Source organism: Heloderma suspectum, chromosome 7 (assembly GCF_057233095.1).
Source record: "Heloderma suspectum isolate Gila_16-S chromosome 7, 16-S_ref, whole genome shotgun sequence".
Classification (NCBI taxonomy): domain Eukaryota; kingdom Metazoa; phylum Chordata; class Lepidosauria; order Squamata; family Helodermatidae; genus Heloderma; species Heloderma suspectum.
The window spans coordinates 110,634,066-110,661,288 of NC_139464.1; the positions used below are offsets into that span (position 1 = coordinate 110,634,066).

The window sequence follows — 27,223 nt, forward strand, 5'->3', positions numbered from 1 at the left end:
AGGCTGGGCGGGACGAGCCAGCGAGCGGGGGCCCGTCTCGCCGCGCCGAGGAGAGTGCTCGCCGCGCCGCGCCTCGTGGCCGAAGCCGCACGACCCTGCTGCGGCCATGGGGGCGACCCTGAGCACCGTGAGTACCGGCCGGGGAGGCGGCTCCGCGGTGTGCTTGGCCGGGAGGCGCCGCCTCGCCTCGCCCCTGCCGCAAACGGGGCCCCCCGGCCCTGCGGATGGCTGCAGCTCCCACGCGCCGTGGCCGGGCTGGCGCGTCTTGCTTGGCGCGCAGCGCGCTTCCAGTGGCGCGCGGGGATCCAGTCGAGGAGCCGTGTCCTTTCCCCCTCCTCGGTCCTCTCTGTGGCTTTAGATTAAAAAAAATAGATAAATAAATAAATAGATAGATAGATAGATAGATAACGGTCGAGCCGGCGGCCCTAGAAACACGTCCCCAAAGAGAGCGGACGACACTTCTTGGGATGAGGCGCCGGAAGGAGCGCCGCACTTTGGGCGTGGGGAGTGCTTGCGGGCTTGGCAAGGGGGGAGAGGGGAAGCTGGGCCGCGGAGGCCTCCCCCGCCCGCCAGCTGCTGCAGGGCTCGCAGGGAGGAGTTGGTGACTCAGCGCCCGTTGACAACTCAGAAGAGAAATATTCCAGGCTTCCCTGGCGGTCGCCACCAGTTTGGCTGTCGCCGTCCGTACAGCCTGAGGGATTCTGCGGAGCGTTGACCTTTAAAAGGAGAAAGCGGGGGAGTGCCTCATGCCGCTGAAGATCCGCTTTTGCGGTGGGAATAGTAGCCATAAATATGGAGGCGGTGTTCGATTGTATGTCATCCGTCAATTGCTGTTGTTGTTGCTCAGTCGTTCAGTCGTGTCCGACTCTTCGGGACCCCATGGACCACAGCACGCCAGGCCTTCCTGTCCTCCGCTCAATCCGTAAATTAAATGGGTGTAAAAAAGAAAACTTCAGCGGTCCAGAGAAGCCTGACCCTAAGCACATTTGCTTAGGGGGAGGAGTCCAACCCAGTGCACGTTTATATGCAAGCATCAGTGTGTTCAAGTAAGCGTGCATAGGGATACCAACCTAAAACAGCATAGTAGGACTTGCTTCTGATTAACTCTGCATAGTATTGGACTCCGTGTCTCACTGAATTGTAATGGGCCTTGCTTCATAGCCACACCCACTCTCACTGCTTCTCGGATCAATAGTAGGCCAACCATCTTGCCTTCGAAAACATTGTCGTCCCTGTAGATCTGTAGCGGCACCCATGCGTTTTGAATGCAAGCTCTCTGGTTCAGCCCCTCCTTGGATCCCAGGTAGCAAGATTAGGAACAAGACATCTGTGAGACCAGGGAGATCTACCTGCATCATTAGTCAGGGTAGACCAGCCTCCTCCAACCTCGTGCTCTCCGGATGTTTTGGACTTCATCTCCCAGAAGCTGGTTGGGAATTATGGGAGTTGCAGTCCCATCACAGCCAGAGAGCACTAGGTTAGGGAAGACTAGGGTAGGCCGCATTGGGCAAGATGAACTAATGGTCTAAGATATTTGCTGCTCCTTATTCCTCATACCTTCTTAATAAACATACCTCATGCCAAGAAGCAAACCCATGCACAGAAATGGTTTCCCTGGAATGCGTTTCTATGCGCTACTCAAGACACTGTTAAGCACTCTGAAGAACCTGCAGGAGCAGCAGTGGGTACCAGTCTCAAGGTGACTTAGATAAGAGCAGGTATACTTGGGGTTACAGTATAAATCCTTGATTGATTGATTGATTTGCCCTTCCTCCTACCCCTTTGGAAGATGTCTTTGGCATTTCAGGAAACCAAGTTGTAATAGGTTTAATTTTGGCATCTGTTTCTCCAGTTTTTAGTTCTTCATTGTTTTGTAGTCATTTTTTGTTTCTGTTGGATTGCAAGCCTGTTTGGGGCAGGGCCTATCTTTTGCATGTGCTGTACAGCACTAGGTGTGGGGGGGCTTTGTGGGGGGGTGCCAGAAATAACAATGTCCTATTGAAATCAAAGTCATAGTCTTCGTGCCATGGACTTCAGCGGAACTTCAGTATCCAGTGTTGACCAGAAAAAAACTCATAACTACAAAGAATTACTTAAAAGGCCTTTGCTTAAAAGCCTTATTCCCTTTTTTGATAGGATTACAAAAGGCTATTACTATTACCAGAATTCTGTATTGATAAAGGATAAATATTTCTAGTATTTATATAATTTTAGTCTAAGTTAGTATCAATATTAGTATTAATACTTAATATTAGTATTAATATTTTAGCATTAATATAATAGTTGCCATGGGGTATAGCTCTTCAAAATAATTCAGAAAAAGTATGTTGCAGTCTACAATAATCAAGCTTGATAATTGAATATGGAATATTTAGGATGCAAGCCTATGCACGTTCAGACAGAAAAAAGTCCTGTGACTCCCACCATGCCCTAGCCAGCATAATACATAAAATGCTACTGAGCCCAAGTATTTTTTATTATACATTCTGATGCCTTTGTAGTATACTTGACGTGAATGTATTAGAAGAGAGATCCATGGCTTGTCCTGTCCATCTCTGATTTCGGCATCCCTGTCAAATTCCCATCCAGCTGTTCCATGATGATCTCCCAAGGGCAGAATCCAATGCGGCATTTACACCTCTGCTAATTCCCTTATACCCCGCCAATTCCCATCGGCAAATAGGACTCACCACTTGCAGAAGGAAGATTTAGCCCTTCTGGGGCAACCAGAAAGAGTGAAAACGTTGTTTCTGGAACAGGGCGGGTCAGCGGGGCTCACATAAGAGCTCCACTGACCTGCCACAATCAAGTAATGAGCGTTTCCGCTTGTTTCCGGGCTTCCTCTGGGAAGCGCTAAATTGCTGTTGTATAAGTGGTGGGTCCTGCTCACCCAACGGAAGCAGCGGGAACCACCACTTACACAACAGAAGCAGCAGGGCTCAAGACAATCGGTGGAGGTGTAAGTGCCCCTTTGGATTCTGACCCAAGAAAATGTAGTACATGTCATGTTGACCTGAAAGCTGCTGCCCACAGTCTGCCCAGAGTAGTTTAAATCATTTAGTTTTTTCTATCCCGGTTGAGTATGGTGAAACAATTGCTTTTCTGTCTACAAAAGAGAGGGTTCATGGCAAAGTATTTGAAAACAGTGCATCTTTCTTTTAGCTGCTTGACTAAAATCACTTGGGTTCGTTATCTTCGTATTTCCGGGCTTGCATTTTAAGGCTTTTGTTATCCTCATAGAATAATTTTGAATTCTATCCTGTTTGTCCGACTACTTCTTGAAATATGAAACACCTGGAATTCTGGATGAGATCTTGTCACAATAAGATATTTCTGTTTCCAAAGTTGTGGCTGGTATTTGGGCCACAGCATCACATAGTTGACCCCTGTTCAGTTTTGTTATCTATAAAAATATCCAACTGTGGCTGGAGGGTTTGCAAATGGGAAACCAGGTTCACATTCCTATTTGTTTGTGAAGTCCCCTTGAGCCTGCTTCGCCGAAGCAGATGTGTCACTCAGTGATAGCAGTGTCACCTGAGGTTTTGCACCTGCGGTTTAGCCATCGTGGACCTAACCACAGACATAATATTCACATTGCCTCACACACAGTCATTTTCATTAGAGCCAGTTCGCACATTCTGTTGTCATTCAACGGTGTGGACGAATCAAGGAAGTACATGCATCCATGAACTAGCCGTTCTTGTGCGTGACACAATCTGTCAGCCTAATTTACCTTACAGCTTCCCCATCCTGGTACCTTCCAGATGTTTTGGACCACAACTCCAAGGATTCCTGATCAGTGGCCGTGCTGGCTCCGGCTGATGTCCCAAACATCTGGAGGGCACCAAGTTGGGGAAGGCTTCCTTACAGTGTTGTTGTGAGGCTCTGATCTCCTTGGAAGAATAGCAGAATAAAAATGTAGCACATTAAAACAAATCCTGCCAGTATTGATGCCTAGCTCCGTACTTTTCTCCCCACCCCTAATCCCCAAACAATAGAAGTATGAAGAACATGCGTGCCACATAACATAGAATATTAGGACTAACTTTACTATTATTGTTTTAGTCTGTATCTATTTTCCCTAGGCATTTTGCTTGGAAAAAATAATAGCACAACCTTGGGTAGATATGCCAGTAGCCTTTGATATGCTGAGAGATACAGTGTGTATGGTGCAACAAGTGATGTTGGCTGTTGCTATCCACTCAATTTGTCTTGAAACTTCTGCATATTTCCACCTGAGATGTGCCCCAAATGTGCCTCAAATCTTGGTGGCAATCATTCACAAGAATCAGCACTATCTTCTTTCTTCCCCCTTGCACTACTTTCAGCAACTCTCCTTGCCTGCCTTACTCCTTCTCTTAACGTGAAGGCTGCTGGCTTACGTACTTTCTAACTCTCTGGATGCTTGAATAGTTCGGGAAACCGCTCTAGATTCAGCAACTAAGATAAATACTTTTACATTCTGTTGAATTTAAAAGCTAAATTGGAACACTATTGTTTAAAACAAGTGGGGCCCCAAATGCTGCAGTGTATATCTGGTGTGCGTGTGTTACCTGAGCCTGTGGCTGAGGAGGCTGTTGGCTCAGGATTGTGGGGGTAATTGTTCCTCTGTGGAGGGATGACATGCGAGGGCTCCCTCTTGAAGGAGGAAGTGTAGCTTCTCAATGAGCTAAGGTTCTGGTTTCCTCAGGAGAGCTTTAGGTCCACTCGACTTCTCTTCTTATCCCCTCCATTGGCCATCCAGGCTTTTTCCATTCCTTTGCCTCTGCTCTTGGATCCTGCTTTCTCCTCCCTTCCCTTTGTAACTTCCTGCTTCCTCTCCATCTTGAGCTCTGTCTTATTTGCCCTCTTTGCCCTGCTCAATCATAGCTACATTAAAATCTTGGATTTATCCAGTGGTTTATGTGGGCAGCCCTTCCTTCTGTCCCTGGGCATATTTAAAAATATCGTCAGTGTGAACCAGGAAATGACCTATCCAGGCAGTGAGATGGTTGTTTCCGCCCTTTTTATAACTATGGGTCTCCTGTGCCATCCTTAGTTTTGCTTCATTTCTCTCCTTCCTTTTTTTCTACCCGCTGAATGGAGGAGCAGGAGAAAGGGGAAAAAGAAAACTGAACAAAGGAGAATGGAGAGAAGAGAAACAGAGAAGAACTGCCACTTCCTTCTTTATCCCCTCTGCATGCCTTGCCTTCTCTCTCAGCTTGCTTGCCTTCTCTCTGGCTCAGCTGACTGGCAGTGTTTTGAAGCCTCCTGGGAGGCAGATGTCCCACATTGGCATCAATTGGGACTTTTTTCTAAGGATAATTGCTGCAGGAGGTGTGGGGGGGTGTTGCTGGGGTTGAGGTGAAGGAGGGAAGGGTTAAACCTCTCCTCCCCATCCTGATGCAGTCCTGATGAAACATCACTCTACACCAGGTTGGGGAAAGCTGTCTAGATTTTTAAACAACAACATCACAGTGAGTACAAGTATGTCTTAGATGTATATCCTATTTTATAATCAGTGGCATTTGTAAAGGCAATGGAAAATACATAGAACATAACATTTGTGCGTTCTTGATGTTAGCAAAATGTGGCAGTGGGACACGTTTCGTGGCAGAAGTAACTTGATAAGAGTTACATGAGCTTAAGACAGTTACAAAACGTGGTCTATTACGGCCTACTTGGCAGATTGAAATGGCTAGCTTTTTTCTAAGGAGGCATCGGGACATTCATCCCACCACTCTCTCTGGCCATTCCGCAGGTCTTTAACTTTCCCAGAGTGTTAAATCAGAGCTTGCCACACCCTAAAACTGGAGCCAAGAATCCTCGGCTACGGTCCCGGTTAGTGCTGAATGTTTTAAGAATAGAGTGCTTATTGCTTTGCTTCTTTAAAAAGCAAAACAATAACAAACGCTTTGTTCCGTAAAAAGGAGCCTAATTTTCACCACCATAAGGGAAGGGCAAGAAACATTTTGATATAGTTTTGTATTCCCTCATAAGAATGCGTATATTCTTGAGATGGAGAGGGCCTTCCAAATGTGAAAGTACAGGAAATCGATGCAGATGTCTCAAACGCTCTTCCCCTCTGCACCGTCACTGTTTTCTTAGTAGGGGAGCACTTGAAGTTGGGATGATTCTGTATAACCCTTCCCCAACCTGGTCCTCTTCAGGTGTGGTTGACTCGTTGACTCTAGTTTCCATCATCCAAGGGCCATACTGACTAGGGATGATGGGAGTTGTAGTCTAACATCTCTGGGAGGCGTTAGGTTGGGGAAGCCTGTTCTATACTGTGGGAAGATTTTTTCCATGTTTTGACTGAATCCCATGAGGCTTTTAAATTAACTGATTGTGTATAACAAACACATGTTTGCTCCCCATTTATAGAATATTTAAGAGTGTCTCAGATAGCTTCTCTTAAGGCTAAGGGTGCAGTCCTATGCATGTTTAAACAGAGAAAAGGCCTATAACTCCCAGCATTCCCCAGCCAGCAATGTAGGCCTCTTCTCTGTCTAAACATGCATAGGATTGCACCCTTAATGTACCGAATTCCTTCAGGGTAGAACTAGACATTACAAATCCTAGATATTGCAACTCATCCCAGCTTATCGGTGCCCTCCCCCCTCCCCCCTCCCCATGCCTGTGTGGGTTGGGGGAGGGAGCAAAGGGATCCTCCTCTTCCTCACATGGCCAGTGGCAGGCCAAGCTGGTTTTCTGCCTGGCTGCACTGTACCAATCGCCTGTGGAAACCAGTTGCTTGTGCCAGGCTTTTTCTAGGGGCAGGGCCTCGGGGCGGACCTGAGAAAGAACCCTCTCCCTCTGGTCTGCCCTTAAGATATAAAAAAGGGCCTGACCTGGGCTTTGCTGTCTCCCACTTCCCAGCCCACCTGTCCTGCTCATTGCTTTGCCATGGACAAAGGTTAGCTGCTGGTTGATGGGACTGGGAAGGAGTTTTACCTGCACTTGTGATTTGTCTCTGTGGAAGGGTCTTTGCCATCCTCATAGTAATACATGTAGCTTGTCTTAAGTTGCATGGTTATACATTTCTGTCACAACTTCGTGTTGCGGGTGCATTGGGCTGGATCCACAGCAGGGTGGGCTCATCACTGGGCGATCACAATAAGGGACCTGCTGGTGTCACTTCAAGGCTCAGCCTAGCCCGGAATCTGCCATGACTGCCATACGCTCAGGAACAGCTGATGGTATTGGCACATGCCGTGGTGGTGGATCTGCGATTCCTGCCAACGCCATCAGTGTTTTCACCAGCATATGGGCTGGGTGGTGATAGCGGTCTGATTTCTGGATCCTTGCCCTATGCCACACCAAATGGTGTCAGCTCTAATCCACAGAGTTGTGGCCACTTTTAACCTACTCCTATCTATGTGTAGCTTATGTGTAGTTTTTGCTCCATGCTGCAGGAATGAGAGAGACATGGCTCCTGCCAAAATCACCAGAGCGCATCTTTCTCCCTCATAATCTTTAGAAAGACATGTAACAACATCTTACTTCAGTTTTCTGTATTCCCACAAGCAGCAGCCAACACAGTGGGATAGGAAAACAAACTGGAGAAGGTTTAGAGGAGGGCAACAAAGATGATCAGGGGACTGGAAACAAAGCCCTGTGAGGAGAGACTGAAAGAACTGGGCGTGTTTCACTTTAAGAAAAGACTGAAGGAAAATAGGATAGCACTGTTCGAGTACTTGAAAGTATAGAGAGAAAGGCCAAGATCTCTTCTCGATCATCCCAGAGTGCAGGACATGGAATAATGGGCTCAAGTTGCAGGAAGCCAGATTCCGACTGGACACCAGGAAAAACGTCCTGACTGTGAGAGCAATACGACAATAGAACCAATGACCTAGGGAGGTGGTCAGCTCTCCCACACTGGAGGCATTCGAGACGAGGCTGGACAGCCATCTGTCAGGGATGCTTTGACTTGGATTCCTGCATTGAGCAGGGGGTTGGACTCAGTGGTCTTATTTTCCTGTTCTATGATGCTATGATTCTGTGTCTCACATTACACGTACTTACTTACTAGATATTATAATGGAGCTGAGGGAAAGGGGAAAAAAATAGGGCTGCTGTCTTTAGCAGCAGCCATGCATCTCTCGTAACATGTAAGCCCACCTTTACATATTCCTGTATGTAGTCTCATCTTCAGTCTTAGGATCTTGGTTTGGCAGGCTGCAGTGCTAACAACCCAGCCCTGCCTGCTTTCGTTATGCCACAATTTTCTGTCTTGACTTGAGTCCCTCTGTGAGAGGATAACACTCAAATGTCAAGAAGAATTGATAAGAAATTGTCCAAAATTTAGAAAAGAGGATTTCTCTTCTGGCTTAAGGCCAGATGGCACAGACAGAACTGTGAGAGCTTCTGTAAATACTGCACTGTTGGCTCTGATTGGGCAACCTGTAGGAGATGGAATTAGGAGAGTGTGGAAGGGCAGAACTGAAGCTAGCAGAGTAGGAAATGGTTAACCACCCCCTGATATAATTTGAAAGCATGAGCGGAGTGGAGGTAGTAATAGTTTCTGCCAAAGTAGTGGGTAGAATGTCAGGACTTTGACTAGAGAGAACTGGGTTCAAGTCCCCAAATGGGGGCATTAGGTTTGCCACCCAAGCTCCTTAAAAGAAGGGATAAAAAATGAAATAAAATAACAGTGTATCTGGGCTTTCTGGTGCAAAGAGATCCAGACCCTTATGGGGCACAAAGATAGTTAAAATATTGGGGTGGTTCATTAGTATTCTGCACCTACTTATGTCAACAAAACTGTGCTCAAGATATTGACGAAGAGCTTTCAACTTCAACAGGACATTGAGAATAAGAGTGCTTATGTTCTATTTAAGAACAAAAAGCTTCCTGCATTTGTGATTAATGGACATTAGTGCCAACTCTGGGAATATCTAATATTGCAGCTGGAGGAAGTAGATGGATATTCTTGATTGCATCAATACCATTAGATTGTGTCCACTTGAAAGAAAATAGTATTTTTTCAAATAAGAGGAAACATTCTGTTCCTTGACAGCTTGATAGTTATATATACATGCATACATATACATACGCATACACACACCTCTTAGTTGTTTTATGATAAACATTTGGAAGCGAGATGTAAGTATTTATTGTGTTCAAGCACTTTGTAGATGTACCAGAAGCACAGTTGACAGCACAATCCTATATATGTTTATTCAAAAGTAAGTTCCACTGAGTTAAGTGAGGCTTATTCCCAGGCAAGTGAGAATGGGATTGCAACCTTTATGTGAAAATATTGAAAGTTGCTGACTATTGATTAGGCTAGGGAAAGCTGGATTTAATTTTTCAGTTGTCTCCTAAATCTACAGTGGCAGAAATATGCTTGTGTCTACAGATGCTTATGTATGCTAATGGAAAGCCATTGATGAAATGATGGAGCTTGATACGAAATCTATGGTGCTGAAGTAAAAAGGCAATTTATTGAGGCTGGTAGGACTGGATTTATCCTCTGATGTATGGGCCACTGTTTATTCTGCTTGGGTTGCAGGGAATTTGGTGGCATTGAAAAACCTACCTTTGTGAAGAGGTCACACTATTCTGTGTCATTTGAAGTGTGGCACTGATGAGCCAGCACAGTGCCAGCTTAAAGGACCTGGGTGCATAACTCGTTCAATTGTGAGTTTTCTCCTCCTGTATTTAGAAACAGGATGTTTCTGTCACATGTCCCTTATTGTAAAGGGTCAGTTGTTCTCCGAAGCCAAAAACTATGAGCTCCCGAATTTGCTGGTGCCAAAACTAGACGTAAACGGCTAATCTGATTATGATGTGGCATTATAACATGAACATTGTTTTTTGTACAGCATTGTTGTTGTTGTTCAATCATTCAGTCATGTCCGACTCTTTGTGACCCCATGGACCATAGCACGCCAGGCCTTCCTGTCCTGCGCTCTCTCCCGGAGTGTGCTCAAGTTCATATTCATTGCATCGGTGATGCTATCTAGCCATCTCATCCTCTGTCGTCCCCTTCTCCTTTTGCCTTCAGTCTTTCCCAGCATTAGGGTCTTTTCCAGAGAGTTTTCTCTTCGCATTAGGTGGCCAAAATATTTCAGCTTCAGTATCTGTCCTTCCAATGAGCACTCAGGGTTGATTTCCTTTAGGATTGATTGATTTGACCTCCTTGCAGTCCAGGGGACTCGTAACAGTCTTCTCCAGCACCACAGTTCGAAAACATTGTACAGCATAACCATCCTAAAATAACCAACTAGATCTGCTGTTTTACAGAAGACTCTTGAATGTGCCGAGTTTGGAGTCATATCTGAGTTTGGAGTCCCTGCTGTCCTTGAGGCAATAGTGCGACCACTCCTGAAGAAGTCCACTCTAGACCCAACAGTATTAGACAACTACCACCTAGTCGCAAATACACCTTTTTTAGGGAAGGTACTGGAGAGAGTTGTAGCAGAGCAACTGCAGGAGCTCTTGGAGGATACTCATTATCTAGACCCATTCCAATCTGGGCTTCAATGTCGTTAGGGGACTGAATCAGCCTTGGTCACCCTGATGGATGACCTCTATCAAGAGAGGGACGGGGGAGTGCGACCCTGTTAATTTTGCTCAACCTTTCATCGGCTTTTGATACCATCAACCATGGTATTCTCCTGGATAGACTCTGTGGGATGGATATAGGAGGCACTGTGTTACAGTGTTTCCAGTCCTACCTATGGGTCCGATTTCAGAGAGTAACATTGGGTGACTATTCCTCAGCCCCTTGGCAATTGAGCTATGAGGTGCTGCGGGGTACCATCTTGTCCTCATGTTGTTTAACATCTATATGAAGCCATTGGGAGTGGTCATTAGGGGATTTGGAGCTAACTGCCATCAGTTTGCTGATGACATGCAGCTCTATCTCCCTGTAACATCTGAATCAGGAGAGGTTGTGCAAGTCCTGGATCAGTGCCTATACTCAGTAATGGGCTGGATGAGGGCCAATAAACTGAAGCTGAATCCTGGCAAGACGGAAGCCCTGTGGGTGAGTGGTTCCCAGGTCCAGGAGATTGGCTCATTGCCTATTCTGGATGGGGTTGCACTCCCTCTGAAAGATCAGGTCCGTAGTCTAGGGGTACTTGTATATCCATCATTGTCGCTGGTGGCCCAGGTGGTTGCGGCGGCTTGGAGTTCCTTTTACCAGCTTCAGCTGGTTCACCAGCTACAGCCTCTCCTGGACAGGGATAGCTTGGCCATGGTGGTGCAGGCATTAATAACCTCAAAACTGGATTACTGCAATGTACTCTATGTGGGGCTGCCCTTGAAGTTGGTCTGGAAGCTGGAGCTAGTGCAAAATGCAGCAGCGCGGCTGTTGTCAGGAGCTGCCCCTTTTCAGCATGCAACTCCTTTGCTGAGGGAACTGCACTGGCTACCGGGCCAGGTTTAAGTTATTAGTACTAGTGTACAAAGCCCTGAACAACTTGGGACCAGGATACCTGAGAGAGCGCCTTCTTCTTTACCAACCTTCCTGGTCACTGAGGTCAGAGGGTATGTCCCTGGTGGTTCCATATGGACCCATGGCCCAGCTGGAGTCCACCAGGAAAAGAGCCTTCAGTGTAGTGGCCCTCTTCCTGTGGAACTCCCTGCCTTTGGAGGTCAGATAGGCACCAACGTTGTGTTGCTTTCGGCATCTCCTGAAGACACTGTTATTTTGTGAGGCCTTTCTTGCATGACCAGCTGTGGTTTATTAAGTTCAGAATCTGTTTCTTTTAAAATGTTTTAATGGTTTTAATACGTTTTTTTATTTTTTATCTTGTTTTTAACTGCTCCGAAATCTTTGATGTGGAGTGGTATATAAATACTGCAAATAAAAATTACTTAAAAAAAAAAATCTTACACTCTGCACCCACAATTGAAATATTCTCACACAAAATAGATCAGAACAGTTGAAGCTATTATATTGGTCCCACCCAATGAGGCAGATACAGTTTTGCGTATTCTAAATGTTATTGGGTAAACTGGGAGTATGAAGATGTTGCAAGATATTGAATTCTAGTGGTCATCCCCAGATGAAACTGGGGATTTGGAGGAATGATAAATTATAGTAAGATGGACCATGGGCTTATAAATCTGCAGTATTTCTAAACGACTAAAATCATTTCATGAAATTCTGTGTCTGTTGCCCAATGTAAATATCCCCCATCTCCCATTTCCTCTTCTCCTGCATGGTGGCAGATTTTTATGTATGTACTTATTAGTATTTTATTGGAAATTAAGCCATGATGGTCAACCATGTACCAGTTGCATAAGCTTCCATCATGTAGGAAGTTCAGTTAAGATTCAGTCATGAAGCCAAATCCAGTGAAGAATTTAGGAATGAATTTAGGGATTCCATTTCCTTGGAATGAAGGAAGTGAAGAAGTGAAAGCAGTTGGTATAGGAATCAATGACTGGAGGGCTCATTGTCAGATGCAGCCTACTGAGAAATACCCACTAGCAGTCCAGTTGCTAACCCACTGGGGAGCAATGGCTGTGGTGACAAGACCTAGTGGCAGTCCAGTTTCGCAGATGGGAGTTTGATCTGGCCCATCATGCAACCTCCCCTTCAGTGGGAGCATAAAACTGACTAGCAAGTGAGAAGCTTGTTGCAGCTTAATAATTGTGCACAAGCATCTGACCCACTTGGTATTCCTGCAATCTAACATGCGTGTACCCTCTGCCAAGATAGGCACCGCCATTCGGATGTATTATCGTCAGTTAGGCACCTTTGTCATTCATACATGCAACTTCACTAACCATCCTGTATGATCTTTAGATTTTTCTGTTCCGTGTTCTTCTTAATTATATCCCTTTTTATTGTACGATATCTTGATGTTTATGTGCTTAAGAAATAATATGATAATTTCTAGATGGGCTGATGATGCAGCCACCTTGCTGAAGCTAAGCAGATGTTGGCCTGGTCAGTGCCTGGCTAACATTGCCTGGGAACCCTGTGTATGGCGCCTTGACTTGTATGGTGGAAGAAACATGGGATATACATGGAATAGACCTCTGGCTCAGTTTAAGCGGATGCCCCAGCTAACATACTAGGGACGTGTGAGTGTAATTGGCATATTTATAATATGGATGCTGGTCGACCATTCCTTTTATTAGGCAAATTGCTGGTTAATAGAATGGTTGGCTGGTGGGGCCCAATACCTAGAAATCTCTGTATGGTTGAATGACATATCAATCAGAGCTTAGGGAAAATGAGACACAGCCAAAGGGAGGGATCAGGTGTGTATGTATGTGAAATTGGCACTTCAGAGGAGGTGCGGGGAAGGGGGAGTTGGCTGAAGGCACTTTGGGGATCTGATGTGGGATAGCAGATTTGTATTTGCTTCCATTTTATGCTTTATGTGTGTATTTGTAAAGCAAATATTACAAAATACCATAGATCTCCAGTGTGCTCTCAGTCAAAGGTAACTAAACCTGGTTAGCACTGCTTGGAAGTAGTGACCTTGAATTAAATATGCCCTATGAGTGACAGAATATTTGTTGGCATATTTATGAGAATGAACTGGAGAAGTCCCCAATTCAGATACTGCCTCAACCACAAATTCAGCACATGGCCTTGAGTAAAGCCTCCATTAACCGTAACCTACTCCCCCATCATCTGCAATATGGGGAACGTAACACTGACCTCGTTTACATAATTGTTGAAAGGATAACTGTGATAATGTATGTGAAGTACTTTAAATAGCCATATAACATGTTTTATTTTCTCATTCCATCCCCTTTCTGCTTATTAATACCATGTGTATTGCTTTCGTGGTAAATAGGTTATATGTACAGAGGGTCCTTCACACTAGATGCCACTAATGAGGTGTTATCTGCTCTTGGAGTTCTTTGCTCATAGCAATTTACTGAGGTGAGGTTGTCTCCATTTATCTTTTGAGTCATAGCAATGAGTTTAGTACCTTCTGTGTTTTTCATTACAGCTGGGAAACGTGGTACTGTCTCCGGTATATTTTGTGATCAGCTTGATCATGAGACTTTTCTCCAAGTCTAAGCCTGCCATTACTCTGGAGAATCCAGAAGTGAAATACGCATTAAGGCTGATCGACAAAGAGGTAATAAATACTCACATTTGCTCAGTTCCTCCACCACACCAGTTCAGACAGGACAGGATCCACAAACGGTTCTGATAGGTGTGATAAATTTTAGCGTATGGCGGTAAATGTAGGATTGTAATACGTTATAGTAAGTGCACCATATTTGTCACCCTTCATGGAGTAGAATATAGTGCTACTGAGGGGACTATCTACAAGGCTTGTGCCTTTGCACAAATCTATGAACTTAGAAATATTGATTGGTACACATTTATTGATTGTACTTTTAAACATTGTTTAAACAGCCCAATATCCGAAGTACTGTGTCACTTCATAATACAGGTGGGGAGGACAGCAACATGTCTAGCTGCTCACCCATGGGTAAATTCTCTGCCTGTGGAAAAACTAGTGTGTCAGGGAGAGCCTGATGTGCAGTGTCTGGGTCCTGCATGTGGGTTCATCGCTTGATGACCAGAAGTGGTGTCTTACCTGTTCGAACTGAGCACTGCAGATCCAAAACACAGCTGGGACTTTCACACTCCAGCCGGAGTTATCTCAAACACAATGCTTGGCAACAGTGCCAGTTCACACATTCAGCTGTTCAAAAACAGATAGGTTGTTGTGCGCGAACGGCAGTGCTCCCTGCGGTGTACCCACCCTTTCCGCTTCGGCACACAACCCACGATCAGCTCCTTTGCGGGTTTTGCAGCTTGATGTGAGAACCTGGACTGCTGGGTTGTTTAGGGGCTAAATAACCTAATGGTTAATCCAACAGCAAACTATGGGTTTGTTGTTACGTGTGAACCAGGTCACCAAGTGCTGAGTACTAATCAGTATACACCCACTTGTGGACCAGTCCTTAATTGCTGCATGCAAGGAATTATGATGTTTTAAAAAAACCCACGAAATAGTCTAAACGTCCAACTTAGTTCTTGCATTCTGAAAATGATACAGTTGTTGTCATAACTCGTGGTTTTCTGAATGCGTTCATCAGCTCTTAGTCTACCTGTCTGTTCTAACCCCTGTTAGATGTGAATTTTCTGCCAGTTGAGTTTCCTGTTCACAAGACTTGCAACTCCTCTGAGTTCTAATCCACCATTTGGGAAAGGTTGATAGAGAGTAACCCGGAGGAAATTCTCTTAACAGGTTAACAAAATGCACACCTGTGTGCAATCCATGGAAATCTGTGTGTGTTTAGTTTCTTTATGAACAAGCATGTTTATTTCCTGTACAAACAGACCGTGAACCTTTGTTTATATCTCAGTTATAAATGTGGGTGGAATAAGAACAGAGTTTGGACAGAGCATGTATTACATTTTTTTTTTAAGGATTGACTTGACTACTGTTCCTTTTTCAGAATATCAGTCATGACACCAGACGATTTCGTTTTGCCCTGCCAACTCCAGAACACATTCTAGGCCTCCCTGTTGGTATGTTTTTACACGAAGGAAATGAACGTTTTTAACATGGTAGCATACTTGGAATTATGGAAGTAATTTTGAGAAGGGAATGGAATAGAAACCAAATTCATTTGGTTAAATTGTGGGCTTGGAGAGGAAAGAACTTCATAGGCAGCAGCTCCTCTTGAATATTTCCACAACTGTAGCTGCTTTTCCTTGGCAGGAAGAGTGAGGCTCAGGGGGAAAGAATTTTCCCCTGGGTCCCTTTATTATAGTTATTATTGTTTTTTAAAACATTATTTAGTTATCCTCTGACACAAGGTATTGGAGGAAAAAATCTTGTTGACTTGTTAAAAAAAATGGAACTAATCGGTCAGTTTGCCAAAAGATATGAACATATTGGGAAGAGATGCCAAGGCACACGACAGATTTTATAAGGCAAATGTAAAAGACTGAACTGGAGAAGTGTGTTAATAATTTTGATTTTACCTTTGTATGTTTTATTTATGGTTTGGTTAACAGCCACTTATAAAAAATTAAATTGGAAACCGGCTTCATGGAATTTTATGTTGAGGTTTAATTTGGCAGTTTGGGATTTTCTACTCACGTTCACAGATTTGTTTAATTTTGTTTACCTTCTGTTTTAATTGTAATATACTGGTTATTTATTCTGTTTGTATTATCATGACCTATGATTGTTTAAAAAAAAAACTGACTTAAAAAATAATTAGTGCCGCTAGAAGGAGGGCTGCACACACAGTAGAAACGTATGCAGCAGTTGTGCTAAACATAAGCAGATCTGGATCTGGTCAATGCCTGAATTGGAAATCTTCCAGGAACTTATGAAAGATGCCTTGAGTTCCAACATGGAATTAAAACGGGGAATAAATACAATAAAGGCAATGCCGTCAGATACAAGAAGCAGTATTGTCAAACTACTTTTCAACATCCCTGATATGTTTGATGGGTCCATATTTTTCTTCATGCAAAATCCAACCTTTTATACAGTTAGTTAATCATAAAGTATCTTCTCTCTCCAAATTTGGCTAATATTGACTAAAAAAGAAGTTCCAAACCAGCAATGCAGAGAAATGTCTCTGTCTCTCTGAATTTCGCCCACCTCCCACTTGGACAAAAGTGGCAGCGTGGACAGAGACAGAATGGTGCTCAGCATTCTATGTGTTCTCTGTGCAGCTGTTTGCTATGAGAAGGATTGGGATTGGTGGTTCAGTGACTTAATAGCCTATGTCTCTGGTTGCAGCACAGTTTCTTTTTTTCTGTTTTGGTGGCTGATTGGAATCTGTAATTGAAGACAGCTGCTCCTTTGATCTTCCAGAGACTCACAGGACAGGGAAATGCATGTTGTTCTGTCCCTGTTCTAAATCTTAAGAACACAAGAACAGCCATCCTGGATCGGACCAAACATCCATCTCATCCAGCATTCTATTCAAACAGTGGCCAACCCGCTGCCCATGAGCAGGACATGCGTGCAACAGCACCCTCCCGCCTGTGTTTCCCAGCAACTGGCATAAATAGGCATAGTGCCTCTGAGACTGGAGTTAGCATATAGCCATCTTGACTAGTAGCCATTGATAATCTTATCCTCCATTAATTTCTCTAATCCCCTTTTAAAGCCATCCAAATTGGTGTCCATCACTGCATCTTGTAGTAGCACATTCCATAGTTTAACTATGTGCTGTGTGAGAAATACTTCCTTTTATCTTTTAGACAAATTCCTGGAGGACAAATAGCATAAACATTTTTGAGTTACTTTTATTTTTGGCTGTTGGCAAGGCAAACCTTGTCTTGCCTATGGAAAGCACTGTGAGATGTTCACTGCTGGTCCACTTGCCCATACTTTGGGAGATTGCCCATACTGTGTACCCTGTACTTAAAGACGGGGTCCCTTAGGTGGTAGCATTATAAAAAGGCATACTATTTACTACTGTGTAGGGACTAATAGATAAACAACCTTGTAACTACAACAGTGGACTTTGTAATGTTGCCCTTGCCGTTAAAGAGGTGTTGCTTCAGTGTCTAGCTTTTAAACTCTTCCCAACTTTTCTGTGAACCCAGCCTCCTGATCGGTACCATGTGAGCCTAGCTTCATTTTTGAGGGAAGATGTTAACTTGCATGATTTCCTCACATTTTCAAGAACAATTTACTAGCTGTCATCTCTTTTATATATCAGGAGCTAAAAGGTTTGGTTGCTGATGGAAGAAAGTTTTATGCACGAACCGCATGGAAATGTAGAAATGGCTGCTTGAAACATCACCTAATGTATGGCCTAGATACAGCTATGCCACAAAACCTCTTATCTTCCTGCAACATTAGAAGTTCATGCATTTTCAGTTCAGGATTCCTTTTGATCAGCCCCTTCTGATGATGATTTGTCCAGGTGAATGCAGTTGCACTGTTCATAGAATCATAGTGTAGTAGGGTTGGAAGGAGCCTATAAGGCCATCGAGTCCAACCCTCCACTCAGTGCAGGAATCCATGTCAGAGCATCCCTGACAGATGGCTGTCCAGCTTCATCTTGAATGTCTCCAGTGTGGGAGAGCCCACCACCTCCCTAGGTCATTGGTTCCAGTGTCATATTGCTCTTATAGTCAGGACGTTTTTCCTGATGTTCAGCCGGAATCTGGCTTCCTGTAACTTGAGCCCATGATTCCGTGTTCTGCACTCTGAGATGATCAAGAAGAGATCCTGGCCATCCTCTCTGTGACAACCTTTCAAGTACTTGAAGAGCGCTATCATATCTCCCCTCAGTCTTCTCAGAGCTAAACATGCCCAGTTCTTTCAGTCTCTCCTTGTAGGGCTTTGTTTCCAGTCTTTGTTTCCAGTTTCTGATCATCTTTGTTGCCCTCCTCTGAACCTTTTCCAGTTTGTCTGTGTCCTTTTTAATGTGTAGTGCCTAGAACCAGACACAGCACTCAAGATGAGGCCTAACCAGTGCTGAGTAGAGGGGAACTAATACCTCACATGATTTGGAAGCTCTACTTCTATTAATGCCGCCCAAGCTAATATCCGTTTTTTATACTTGGTACTATTCCTCTGTCCCTTTTACCATGGGTTTCAGCATCCTAACTTTGAGAAAGAGCAGAAGCATCCTACACAGCCAAGCACTAGTCTAGAGTTGTTAGATGTCCCTTCAAATCAGCTTTGAAATAGGTATAGCCAAGTAGTCAGTAGTAGGTCAACCAAGGCATGAGTTAGTGATGTGTAATATGAACTTGCGTAAAACCATGCATTGGGAATGCTATAGGGCGAGAATACCCACCTGTTGGCCTACAGGCCACATTTTCTGCTCAGTGGATGTGCCTGAGGACAAGAGAAAGTGAAAGAGCCAGAAAATGGTCTGAAGATGCGTAGTGCAGGTATAATGCTGAGCAAGTTTGGCTTTGTAGGCTTTCAGATAAGAGACCACTTGGGAGCTCAGGGCAGATGTAAGCCAGTGTGATGCAGTGGCTAGAATATCTGGCTAGGGATGCCCAGGTTCAAATCACCACCTCTTACTGGGTGACCATGGGCCAGTCACTGTCTCTTGGCCTAACCTACTTCACAGGGTTGTTGTGGGGATAAAATGAAGGGGGAGAACTATGTATGCTGTCTTGATTTTCTTGAAGGAGAGATGGTGTATAAATGTAATCATAAAAATATGTAATAAATTAGAATTTCTTGGGGAAATAAATCTTTGAGCTAGCTCTGTATAGAAATTGTTAAATTGATGTTGGGGCTGAGGAGGCTTAGAGGCAAATCTTTAGTTCTGGTGGATTGTTTGAAGTTTTTCTTCTGTAGATTTGTTTTTAGTTTTAGAAATAACTTCAAAAAACTCTGCCTGAGTCTCTTGGGAGTGTGTGCAGTAGTATCCAGTAAGATAAATAACTGGAGGAGCCTGTGTTCCTTCACCCTCTTCAAAGCTTAAAATGTTTCCATTTTCCTGTAGGGCAGCACATTTACCTCTCTACAAGAATCGATGGGAATCTGGTGGTTAGGCCCTACACACCAGTCAGCAGTGATGATGACAAAGGTTTTGTGGATCTTGTTGTGAAGGTAAAGGCTTTCAGCTTTGGTTGTTGAGGATGATCCCACTAGGGCAGCAGTGGGGAACACGATAGAGCAGTCTATTCTTAGACTTCTGCTCCCCTCATCCCTAGCCAGCGGTGGGAGTTGCAGTAAAACATCTGTTCCCCAGCATGGCTCAAGGGAAACTGGTGTTTGAAGTATTGCATTACAGTGAACTCTGTGTGGTACTTGGTCTCATTTGTAGCCTTCGCGGATGCCCCCTCACCCCAATGGATGCTGAGTTGATCAGCCTGGATTTACAGCGTGTGTGTGTGTGATGTTTCTCATTCTTATATTACAACATTCTAAACATCCCCTTTACAACATCTAAATCTAACCCTGTTCATAAACTAATGCTTGGTTTTAAAGGTATCTTTCCATTTATGTCTCTTTTTAAATAGATATATTTCAAAGGAGTTCACCCAAAATTCCCTGAAGGAGGCAAAATGTCACAGTACTTGGAGAACCTCAAGACAGGGGACACCATTGATTTCCGTGGACCCAGTGGACTGCTTGTCTATAAGGGGAAAGGCAAGACTGATTTTTATAAATAAGACGTGCTTCAGAGAGAGACTCTGGTCTCTTGCTTAAGGATAGCTGAGAGACTGGGAACATTAATTAAAAAAAAAAACACCAAAATGCTTTATGTTAGTACCAGAGTCGCCTGTAAATCTAGTAGTCCTCACTCGCTCAAAGCGCCCTGCCTAGTTTGACCAGATGCAATGGAAGATGAGTCTCCTATACGTTTAACAAACTTCTCATATCCCTGTGCATCTACTGGAATTCTCTCTTGAAGACATCTGTTGAAGATATAGGAAGCCAGGCTCACTTTGCATCTGTTTTCCCCAACATGTCATGGCGAGTGTAAGTAGTAGTTTGTGACTCTGAGGAAACCAAGCTGTTCTGTTTTGATTTGATGCTGGATGCCACATAACATGGGTTGCCACAGAACAGACGTTATCCCAGAGAATTCGCATCCCCTCCATTAAAGCAGATAGTCACACATTCTCCCTCCCCTTCCTTGCATGCAAAGGAAGTATAAACTATCTGCTGATGGTTTATAACTGACCAGTTTCCCATTCTAGGACTAGAAACTGGTTTGTTACAAATCCTGGTGGAAGCTTTACACTCCTTCTCCCCATGTGCACAGGGGGGAGGGTGGGGGAGCCCTTTACTTCAGCACATTCTCTTAACGCGAAACCATGACGGTGTTACATCTGAAGGCACGAGTTCTACCACCATGGCTCTGACTTATAATTTTCTAGCTACCCTTCCAAGGCTTGCAATAAATAAACCAGAGCAAGAGTAAAAGACCCTAATGGGGAGTCTAGCCATATCCCGCTCTGGATGGAGTTGAGTTATGATCCTGCTTGCAGCTCTCAAGATGAGCTTCCCCGCTACCTTTCTAGTGCGTTTTCTCCTTTGGCAACATGGCCCGAAGTTCCTATCCTGCTGAGGACCTGAGGGATTTCTTCCATCACTCCCATATCAGGCTAGGAAAATGGGGGTGCGGCGTGTTATACTCCACTCCATTCTTCTCAGCATTCTACATCTGCTCAGAGTCATGACACCCTGGCTCATTCCCTTCCTTGTTTGTTCTGCAGGTGTATTTGCCATTCGTCCAGATAAGAAATCTGAACCGGTTCTTAAACATGTGAAATATGTTGGGATGATAGCAGGAGGAACAGGTACAGAAGAGATTTGTTTGCCTTCTTTCCTGTGTTGGTTTTGCTTTGATGAAGTTTCTTTGACTGTGGCTATTTTTGTTTCCATGAAGGCATTACCCCTATGCTGCAGCTCATTCGAGCGATGGTGAAGGACAAAGACGACCCCACAGTTTGTCACTTACTCTTTGCTAACCAGGTAAATGGAAGTCCTTAATTTTATTTATGGTGGGATATTAAACTGAATGAATAGCAGTATTTTGCCACGGCTGAGAAAAATAGGGTGGCGAGTGTTTAAAGCTAGAAATATTCATTGTTGTGCATTGCAGTCCTATGCATGTTTATTAAAAATAGGTTGCATTACTTTCAATGGACCTTCCAGATAAATGCAGCTTTATTTTTTTTCCTTTGAAGTTCTCAAAGCTGTCTGCATGTGGTCTTCCTATAGTATCCCATCTCAAAGGTTTACTGGGACGCTGCTGCTTGACTTCAGTAGGATTAGGTCCTTCAGACCATTCTCTAGAATCTAGACCCTGCATTCTTTTTTGCTTTTGGACATTTACTGACACTGTTGCGAGACTGAAGGTTGTTGTGATTTCTGCATATTCACATTCAGTTGTACTATTTGTCTGCAGTAGGATGAATCATGGTTTAGAGAGCTGACAACCAATTGAATGGTTTTTAGTTGATCTAATAAGATCATATAAATGTTTAGTATTGAAGGAAGCATAAGCTACTCTGAATCTTAATAAACTAAGGTTGCAATCCTGTACCCATTTACCTTAGGAGTTGCTTTGGCAAGCTACTATTCAGTTTTAGGCTGAATAAATTTTTATTCTCTTACACTAGAACCAATGTAGCCTCAAAAGTAAGCAAGCGTTCCCCTAATTCACATGCTGATCCCAAGTCAATTTGTTTTAACTTTAAAATTCAGACACCACTGATCAATCCAGGAATTTAAACCGTGTAGCCCTATTTTGGATGTTTACTAAGAGGGTGCTTTTGCACCTCCAAGGTTACTTCTACATTATTTTCCATTGTGACATCTGTCTTGAGATAATCCCATCCAAGAATAACCTTTCTGTAGCGTAGGCTTCTTCAGAAATAGGTGTGCGCCAACAACAGGTGCAAACAAATTCTCCTTCCTTGAAACTCAAGGGACAATATTTTGTTCGGTGCCAAATAATTTTGCATGGCATAATATTGCTTCTCTGTATACATCCATAGCATGACTGTTAAATAATATTTGATGGAAGGCTTAAACATTTGTCCTTTCATACTTGTTTTTTCTGCCAGTTTTTGTTTTTTTTTGTCGTCTTAAAGTGGGGACTAGTATCTCTTGCTGAAGTTCCCCAACTTGCTTCCAAAGTGGCACAAGTCACTTGTGAGAGACAACCCAGTGAACTATGCACTGTGATATCTTGTAGGTAGGGTTATAGTGATGTAAACTCTTCCCACTTTTGGCGTATTCCACCCATGATATCAAAGTGGGTGGTGCCATAACCAAATTAGAGAGCCAGATTTACTAATAGCAAGGCAAAAATCCTTCGCTGGTCTTGAAAAGCAAGGCGAGTTGACCTCTCTCAAACTATTGGTCAAATTTATGCCTTTTTACATTTACTTCCTAGTATCATTCCTGCCCCCTTCTATATAATATAACATTGTTTGGCCGTGGTTTAATCAATCCTAAACTCCTTTTAAAGAGCTTAGATACAGCAGGGACATATAAAATACAAGCCTGACTCTTCCTTTCTTGGACAGACGGAGAATGATATTCTACTGCGCCCAGAACTTGAGGAGTTGCAGGTTCAGCATTCGGCCCGCTTCAAACTGTGGTACACATTAGACAGAGCCCCTGAAGGTAAGTACCTTATTCCACGACAGTTGCAGTGGTCTTCCAGTGCATTCGGCGCCAAAACGGGCATGTCAGAGGAGGCCATGGATCCTAAGGTCCCCATTCCCCACACCCCCACTAGAAGGGTCGAAACAACGTAGGGAAAGGCTCCCACCCCCCACTCTGCTATGCCTGCAGTGAGCTGGCAGGGCTTTGGGTATGGCAGTAGGTCTACCCTGGAATTTCCACCCACCTCTGTGATGTTAGGATTGCTCTGTCATAGGCATTCCTTCACTCTGCTTCTAGTGTGTCAAGGATCTCTGTGTTCCGATTTACATTTTTAACCTTCTTAAGTGAAGTTGAATCATTGCGTTGAGCGCAGAACCAGCAGCAAGAAAGTCGGCTTGCTGTTGCATAAAGTGTGACATGGTTCCAGGAGGTTTTGTGATTTCAGTACTTGCAATAAATGGCAGGAAAATATTGGTGTCTGTGCAAAAAGAATCTGCACCCTCCATTTGAAATTTAAAAGATGATTGGAAATTGATTAAATGACATAATCAGTCAGCATTGAACAGCTTTGACATGGGAACCCCTTTTGTGATATACCTTTTTACAATATTTATATATTACCCTTCAGCAAGGTATCCAGGCAGTTTAGAAAAACAAAGTAAAGGTTACTTCACACATGCGTGTGCATTGCTTAGTTCAGCACAAGGAGCTGAATGTGTGAACTGACTCATTAGAAATGCATTGTGTTTGAGGTGATACGGAATTACTGTCTGTGGTGTTGGATTGGGGATGGCTCCTCCGTATATGCACACTATCCCTCGATGACTACAATGCCAAGTGATGACGTTCACTTGTGCGAATCAGGATCATTAAATGTAGGACTGCCTTTGTCCACATGAATCTGCCCGGGACTTTAGAACTTTCACCTTCATCAGAAGCCCTTCTCTGGAATGCCTCTGCCTTTGGAGGTTAAGCAGGTGGCATTACCCAAAGTGGTACCTTTGTTGCATCTCAGTAGCACAGAATTGCCTTTTATTTAAGCAGATCATTTAAAAATTGTGGTCTTCTCTAATGCAGGTTGGAATTACAGCCAAGGATTTGTGAATCAAGACATGATCAAGGACCACATGCCCCCACCGCAAGATGATACCCTCATCCTCATGTGTGGCCCTCCTCCGATGATTCAGTATGCTTGCATTCCCAGCCTGGAGAAACTGAACTATTCGAAGGAGATGAGATTTGCCTACTAAACTGGATCGGAGACAGGATAAAGTAGAATGTGTAGGTAGGGAAGAGAATGGAAGGAAGCTGTTTGGAACAACAGGGAACAAGACTAAAAACCAAGAGCGGCTGATGCACAGAGGTGTGAAGCTGCATTCAGAGGGGCTGCCGAAGTGTCTATATGAGTTTGGGATTGTATCCAGTGTTTGACCTAATTGGAGTAGACCCATTAAAATGAATGGGATTTAAGATTAACATTGGATACAATCCTTGGTGTCTCTTTACTAGTGCCGTGTTGAAAATTCTATAGACAGACAACTGTGTCATATATGGTATTTTTAGCTTTGCTGTGCTTATCAAATCTGTAATAAGGCTACTGGATTATGTTTAAGTCCTTTTCATAATGAATAAAGAAATGGAGTCAGGATGTTGCAACACCAAAGAGTTTTTTACCTGTAGCGTGTCTGCCCGATACCCAGGTGTCAAGCTGGTGGAGGAAGTGTTTTGTTCCTGCTATCTTTGTCACAAAGCTTTAGAATGAGACGGCTAAGGATACCTGTATTAAATGTGCACACTTCATTCATTAAAAAATCACTATTGCCTTTATTTGAAGACGGGTGGTCTAACTAATTTGGGGAATATTCTGTTTACATCAAAGAAACACACATAGAAACCTATGGATAGGGTGAGACAGCAGAAAGCTGGAGGACACTTGAGAAAATAAAGCGGATCTATCTTGCTAATAATTCCCAAGCCAAGCTTTATACAAACTTATGCCTTAAGTCTTCTCCACCACCACCCCCGCCACGCCCTGTTGAACAGAAATGGTTGCCTAATGTTGCAGTACTAAATATATTTACACAGAAAGAAGTCTCACCGATTTCTAAGCGCCGTATTCAAGTTCTGATATGTTTAGTTTGGAGGTGTCAGTTATTCCAGGAATGCTACAGTCTGATATGGAAAAGTCAGTTGAAAAGATTTGCGAGGAAGTATTGCCTATATTTTATTTTAAGTGTAATAATTTATACTGTTGTCTGAAGAGATTTCATCTTAAACTAAAACATCCTGGTGTCCACTGTATTTGGGGGTTCTATATTTAAGATAAGGAGGGAAATTACAACAATTCCAAAAACAACTGTGTATCAGTGTGCATTTGAAACTAATAATTTCTTTAAAGTTCTAACTGGTGGGCCTCCAATTGTTTTAAAACAAACCCCTTTGTGGCAGCATTTCCACTAAAGTGACATTCAGTGCTTGTCTGAAAGTGTATGCATGATAATAAGGCCTCACTTTCCCAAATGTATGTTTTAATTCTTTCCCAACTTCTTCCTTTCTCCTTTTTTAATTGGCTTAGGGCGCTGTCTATTGGGAAATTCTCCCGCACAAGCTACATTTAAAAGAACTGAGCTATGCATGGAACAAGTAAGTGCTTTTGAGTATCTCCCATCCCTTTCAGAAGAGCTTGTGCAGGAGAACTTCGGTGGATTCTGTTTTTAGTCACTGTCTATTTGACAATGAAAGTTGGTGTTAAAACTATTTTAGAGACAGATTTTTAATGGGGGTCATCCAGCTGAAGCTGTCCTTCATAAAAGATGGTTGAAAAAAGGAAACATCTTAATCTTCCAAGTTACATAAACCGTATGTGTCAAGAACACTTTTGAGACTACATAGTTAAAACTAAAAGCCTGTGTGTGCCACTGACAGCAAACAGCCCAAGAAAAATAAAAGTCATTGCTTTAGAAGACTTGATAAAAGTTTGGACAAAAAATGTAGATCTATTCTAGGCACTCTTTGAATTGCTTATTTTCTCATAGATATCTGACTTATGGGTTATACTGCACCAATTCATTTTCAAGTATCAAACTGCATCATCTTGCAGTATAGTCCATCCTGCCTCCTTTGTGATCTTTGTGCCTCCACACACGGTATAGAAGGTCTTAGCAGACTTCAGTATAGCTCTCCCCTTTCCTGCTACGTATCTGCCAGACCATTCATGACAACGTTCAGCTCTCCCATGCCTTGAAGCATCTGAGGCTTCAGTCACTTCCAGGTCTCCTGCATGCAGGCTACTCACAACAAAAGCAGAAGTGGAGCTACGTGCGGTGTCTTGGGAGGGAGTAGGCTACCGGACACTTCTTGGTGCATGTGGATGGGTATGCTGAAGTCATGTGAGGTTCTCTGTGAAGGGAGTAGGATTGCAGCCTGATACCATAACTTGAGCGCTAAAGTAATAGTACCTTAACGGCCAAACTAGATGTTATGTCATTGGCATAAGCATCTGGATGGCTTTTTAAAAAGTAAATAGCATGAGCGGGGGCATGCTTTGGATCAGGACCATTGCAGAGGGCAAAGGGTTAAAGCCCCCCCCCCCCCCAGTGTGCAGTTTACTCTTTAAAAGCTACTCATACATTTGTTAATGGTGTCACATCTAGTTTGGCTGTCAGATTAGTGCTAGTGGAAAAGTCAAAAGCTTGAGGAAACCAAACTCTAGAACAGTTCTATTGCTGTATGCACTAAATTCCTTTGTCAAACAGGCTCTTGCAGCAGAAAGAAAGAAAAGTCAACATACCTATTTTGCTTAATGTTTATATCACTGTGGGCAAAGGAGCCTTAACTTTTATTAAATGTATTACTGATGTTGAATAACTCTGGCTTGGTTCATATGAACTGTTTTGTATTACCTATCCAGCTTACTGAGCTATTGGATTTTCCCAACTCTTTGTGGTAGAAATAAAAGTTTTGATTTGCTTATCATTAATTTCATGGATTTTCTTTTGTGTTAATGTTAGACTGTGACCAAGTGGGGTTTTGTATCCAGTTCCAAACAGATTAAAAAAGCATCAGCAGAGTCAACCCAGCAAGGATAACATCTTATTTAAAACTTTTTGGGGACTTGAGTAATTAAGTACTTCAGTAAACTTGTCTTTAGGAATTGTATTAATTTTTTTCGCTTGAAGATAGATGGTCCAATATTAAGACAGGCACAATTCACAAAGCAAAACAGCCGTCCT

At 43.4% G+C, this 27,223-nt stretch overlaps 1 protein-coding gene across 2 annotated transcripts; it reads left to right on the forward strand.

Moving 5' to 3' along the window:
* On the forward strand, positions 1–26,978 carry LOC146340179 (NADH-cytochrome b5 reductase 3-like). Of its 2 annotated transcripts, XR_014784486.1 has the most exons (10): positions 1–127; positions 13,908–14,039; positions 15,376–15,448; positions 19,366–19,472; positions 19,886–20,015; positions 21,089–21,172; positions 21,262–21,347; positions 22,910–23,009; positions 24,069–26,137; positions 26,589–26,978. XR_014784486.1 is itself a non-coding variant. In XM_084811098.1 (9 exons), exons 1-9 carry the CDS (start codon positions 107–109, stop codon positions 24,239–24,241), a joined length of 906 nt encoding a protein of 301 aa, XP_084667224.1. In that variant the 5' UTR covers positions 1–106; the 3' UTR covers positions 24,242–26,974. The 2 variants fall into 2 exon arrangements, 1 of the variants encoding a protein (XP_084667224.1); XM_084811098.1 differs by having other exon boundaries at positions 24,069–26,974.
* The last annotated feature ends 245 nt before the right edge of the window (positions 26,979–27,223 follow it).

What these genes read in the sequence shown, in the direction of transcription:
- LOC146340179 (XM_084811098.1), top strand. Translation starts at nt 107, where the DNA reads ATGGGGGCGACCCTGAGCACC. An exon ending in TTGTGGATCTTGTTGTGAAG is followed by an intron (nt 19,473 to 19,885) that starts GTAAAGGCTTTC and finishes CTTTTTAAATAG; the next exon opens with ATATATTTCAAAGGAGTTCA. An exon ending in GCTTGTCTATAAGGGGAAAG is followed by an intron (nt 20,016 to 21,088) that starts GCAAGACTGATT and finishes TTTGTTCTGCAG; the next exon opens with GTGTATTTGCCATTCGTCCA.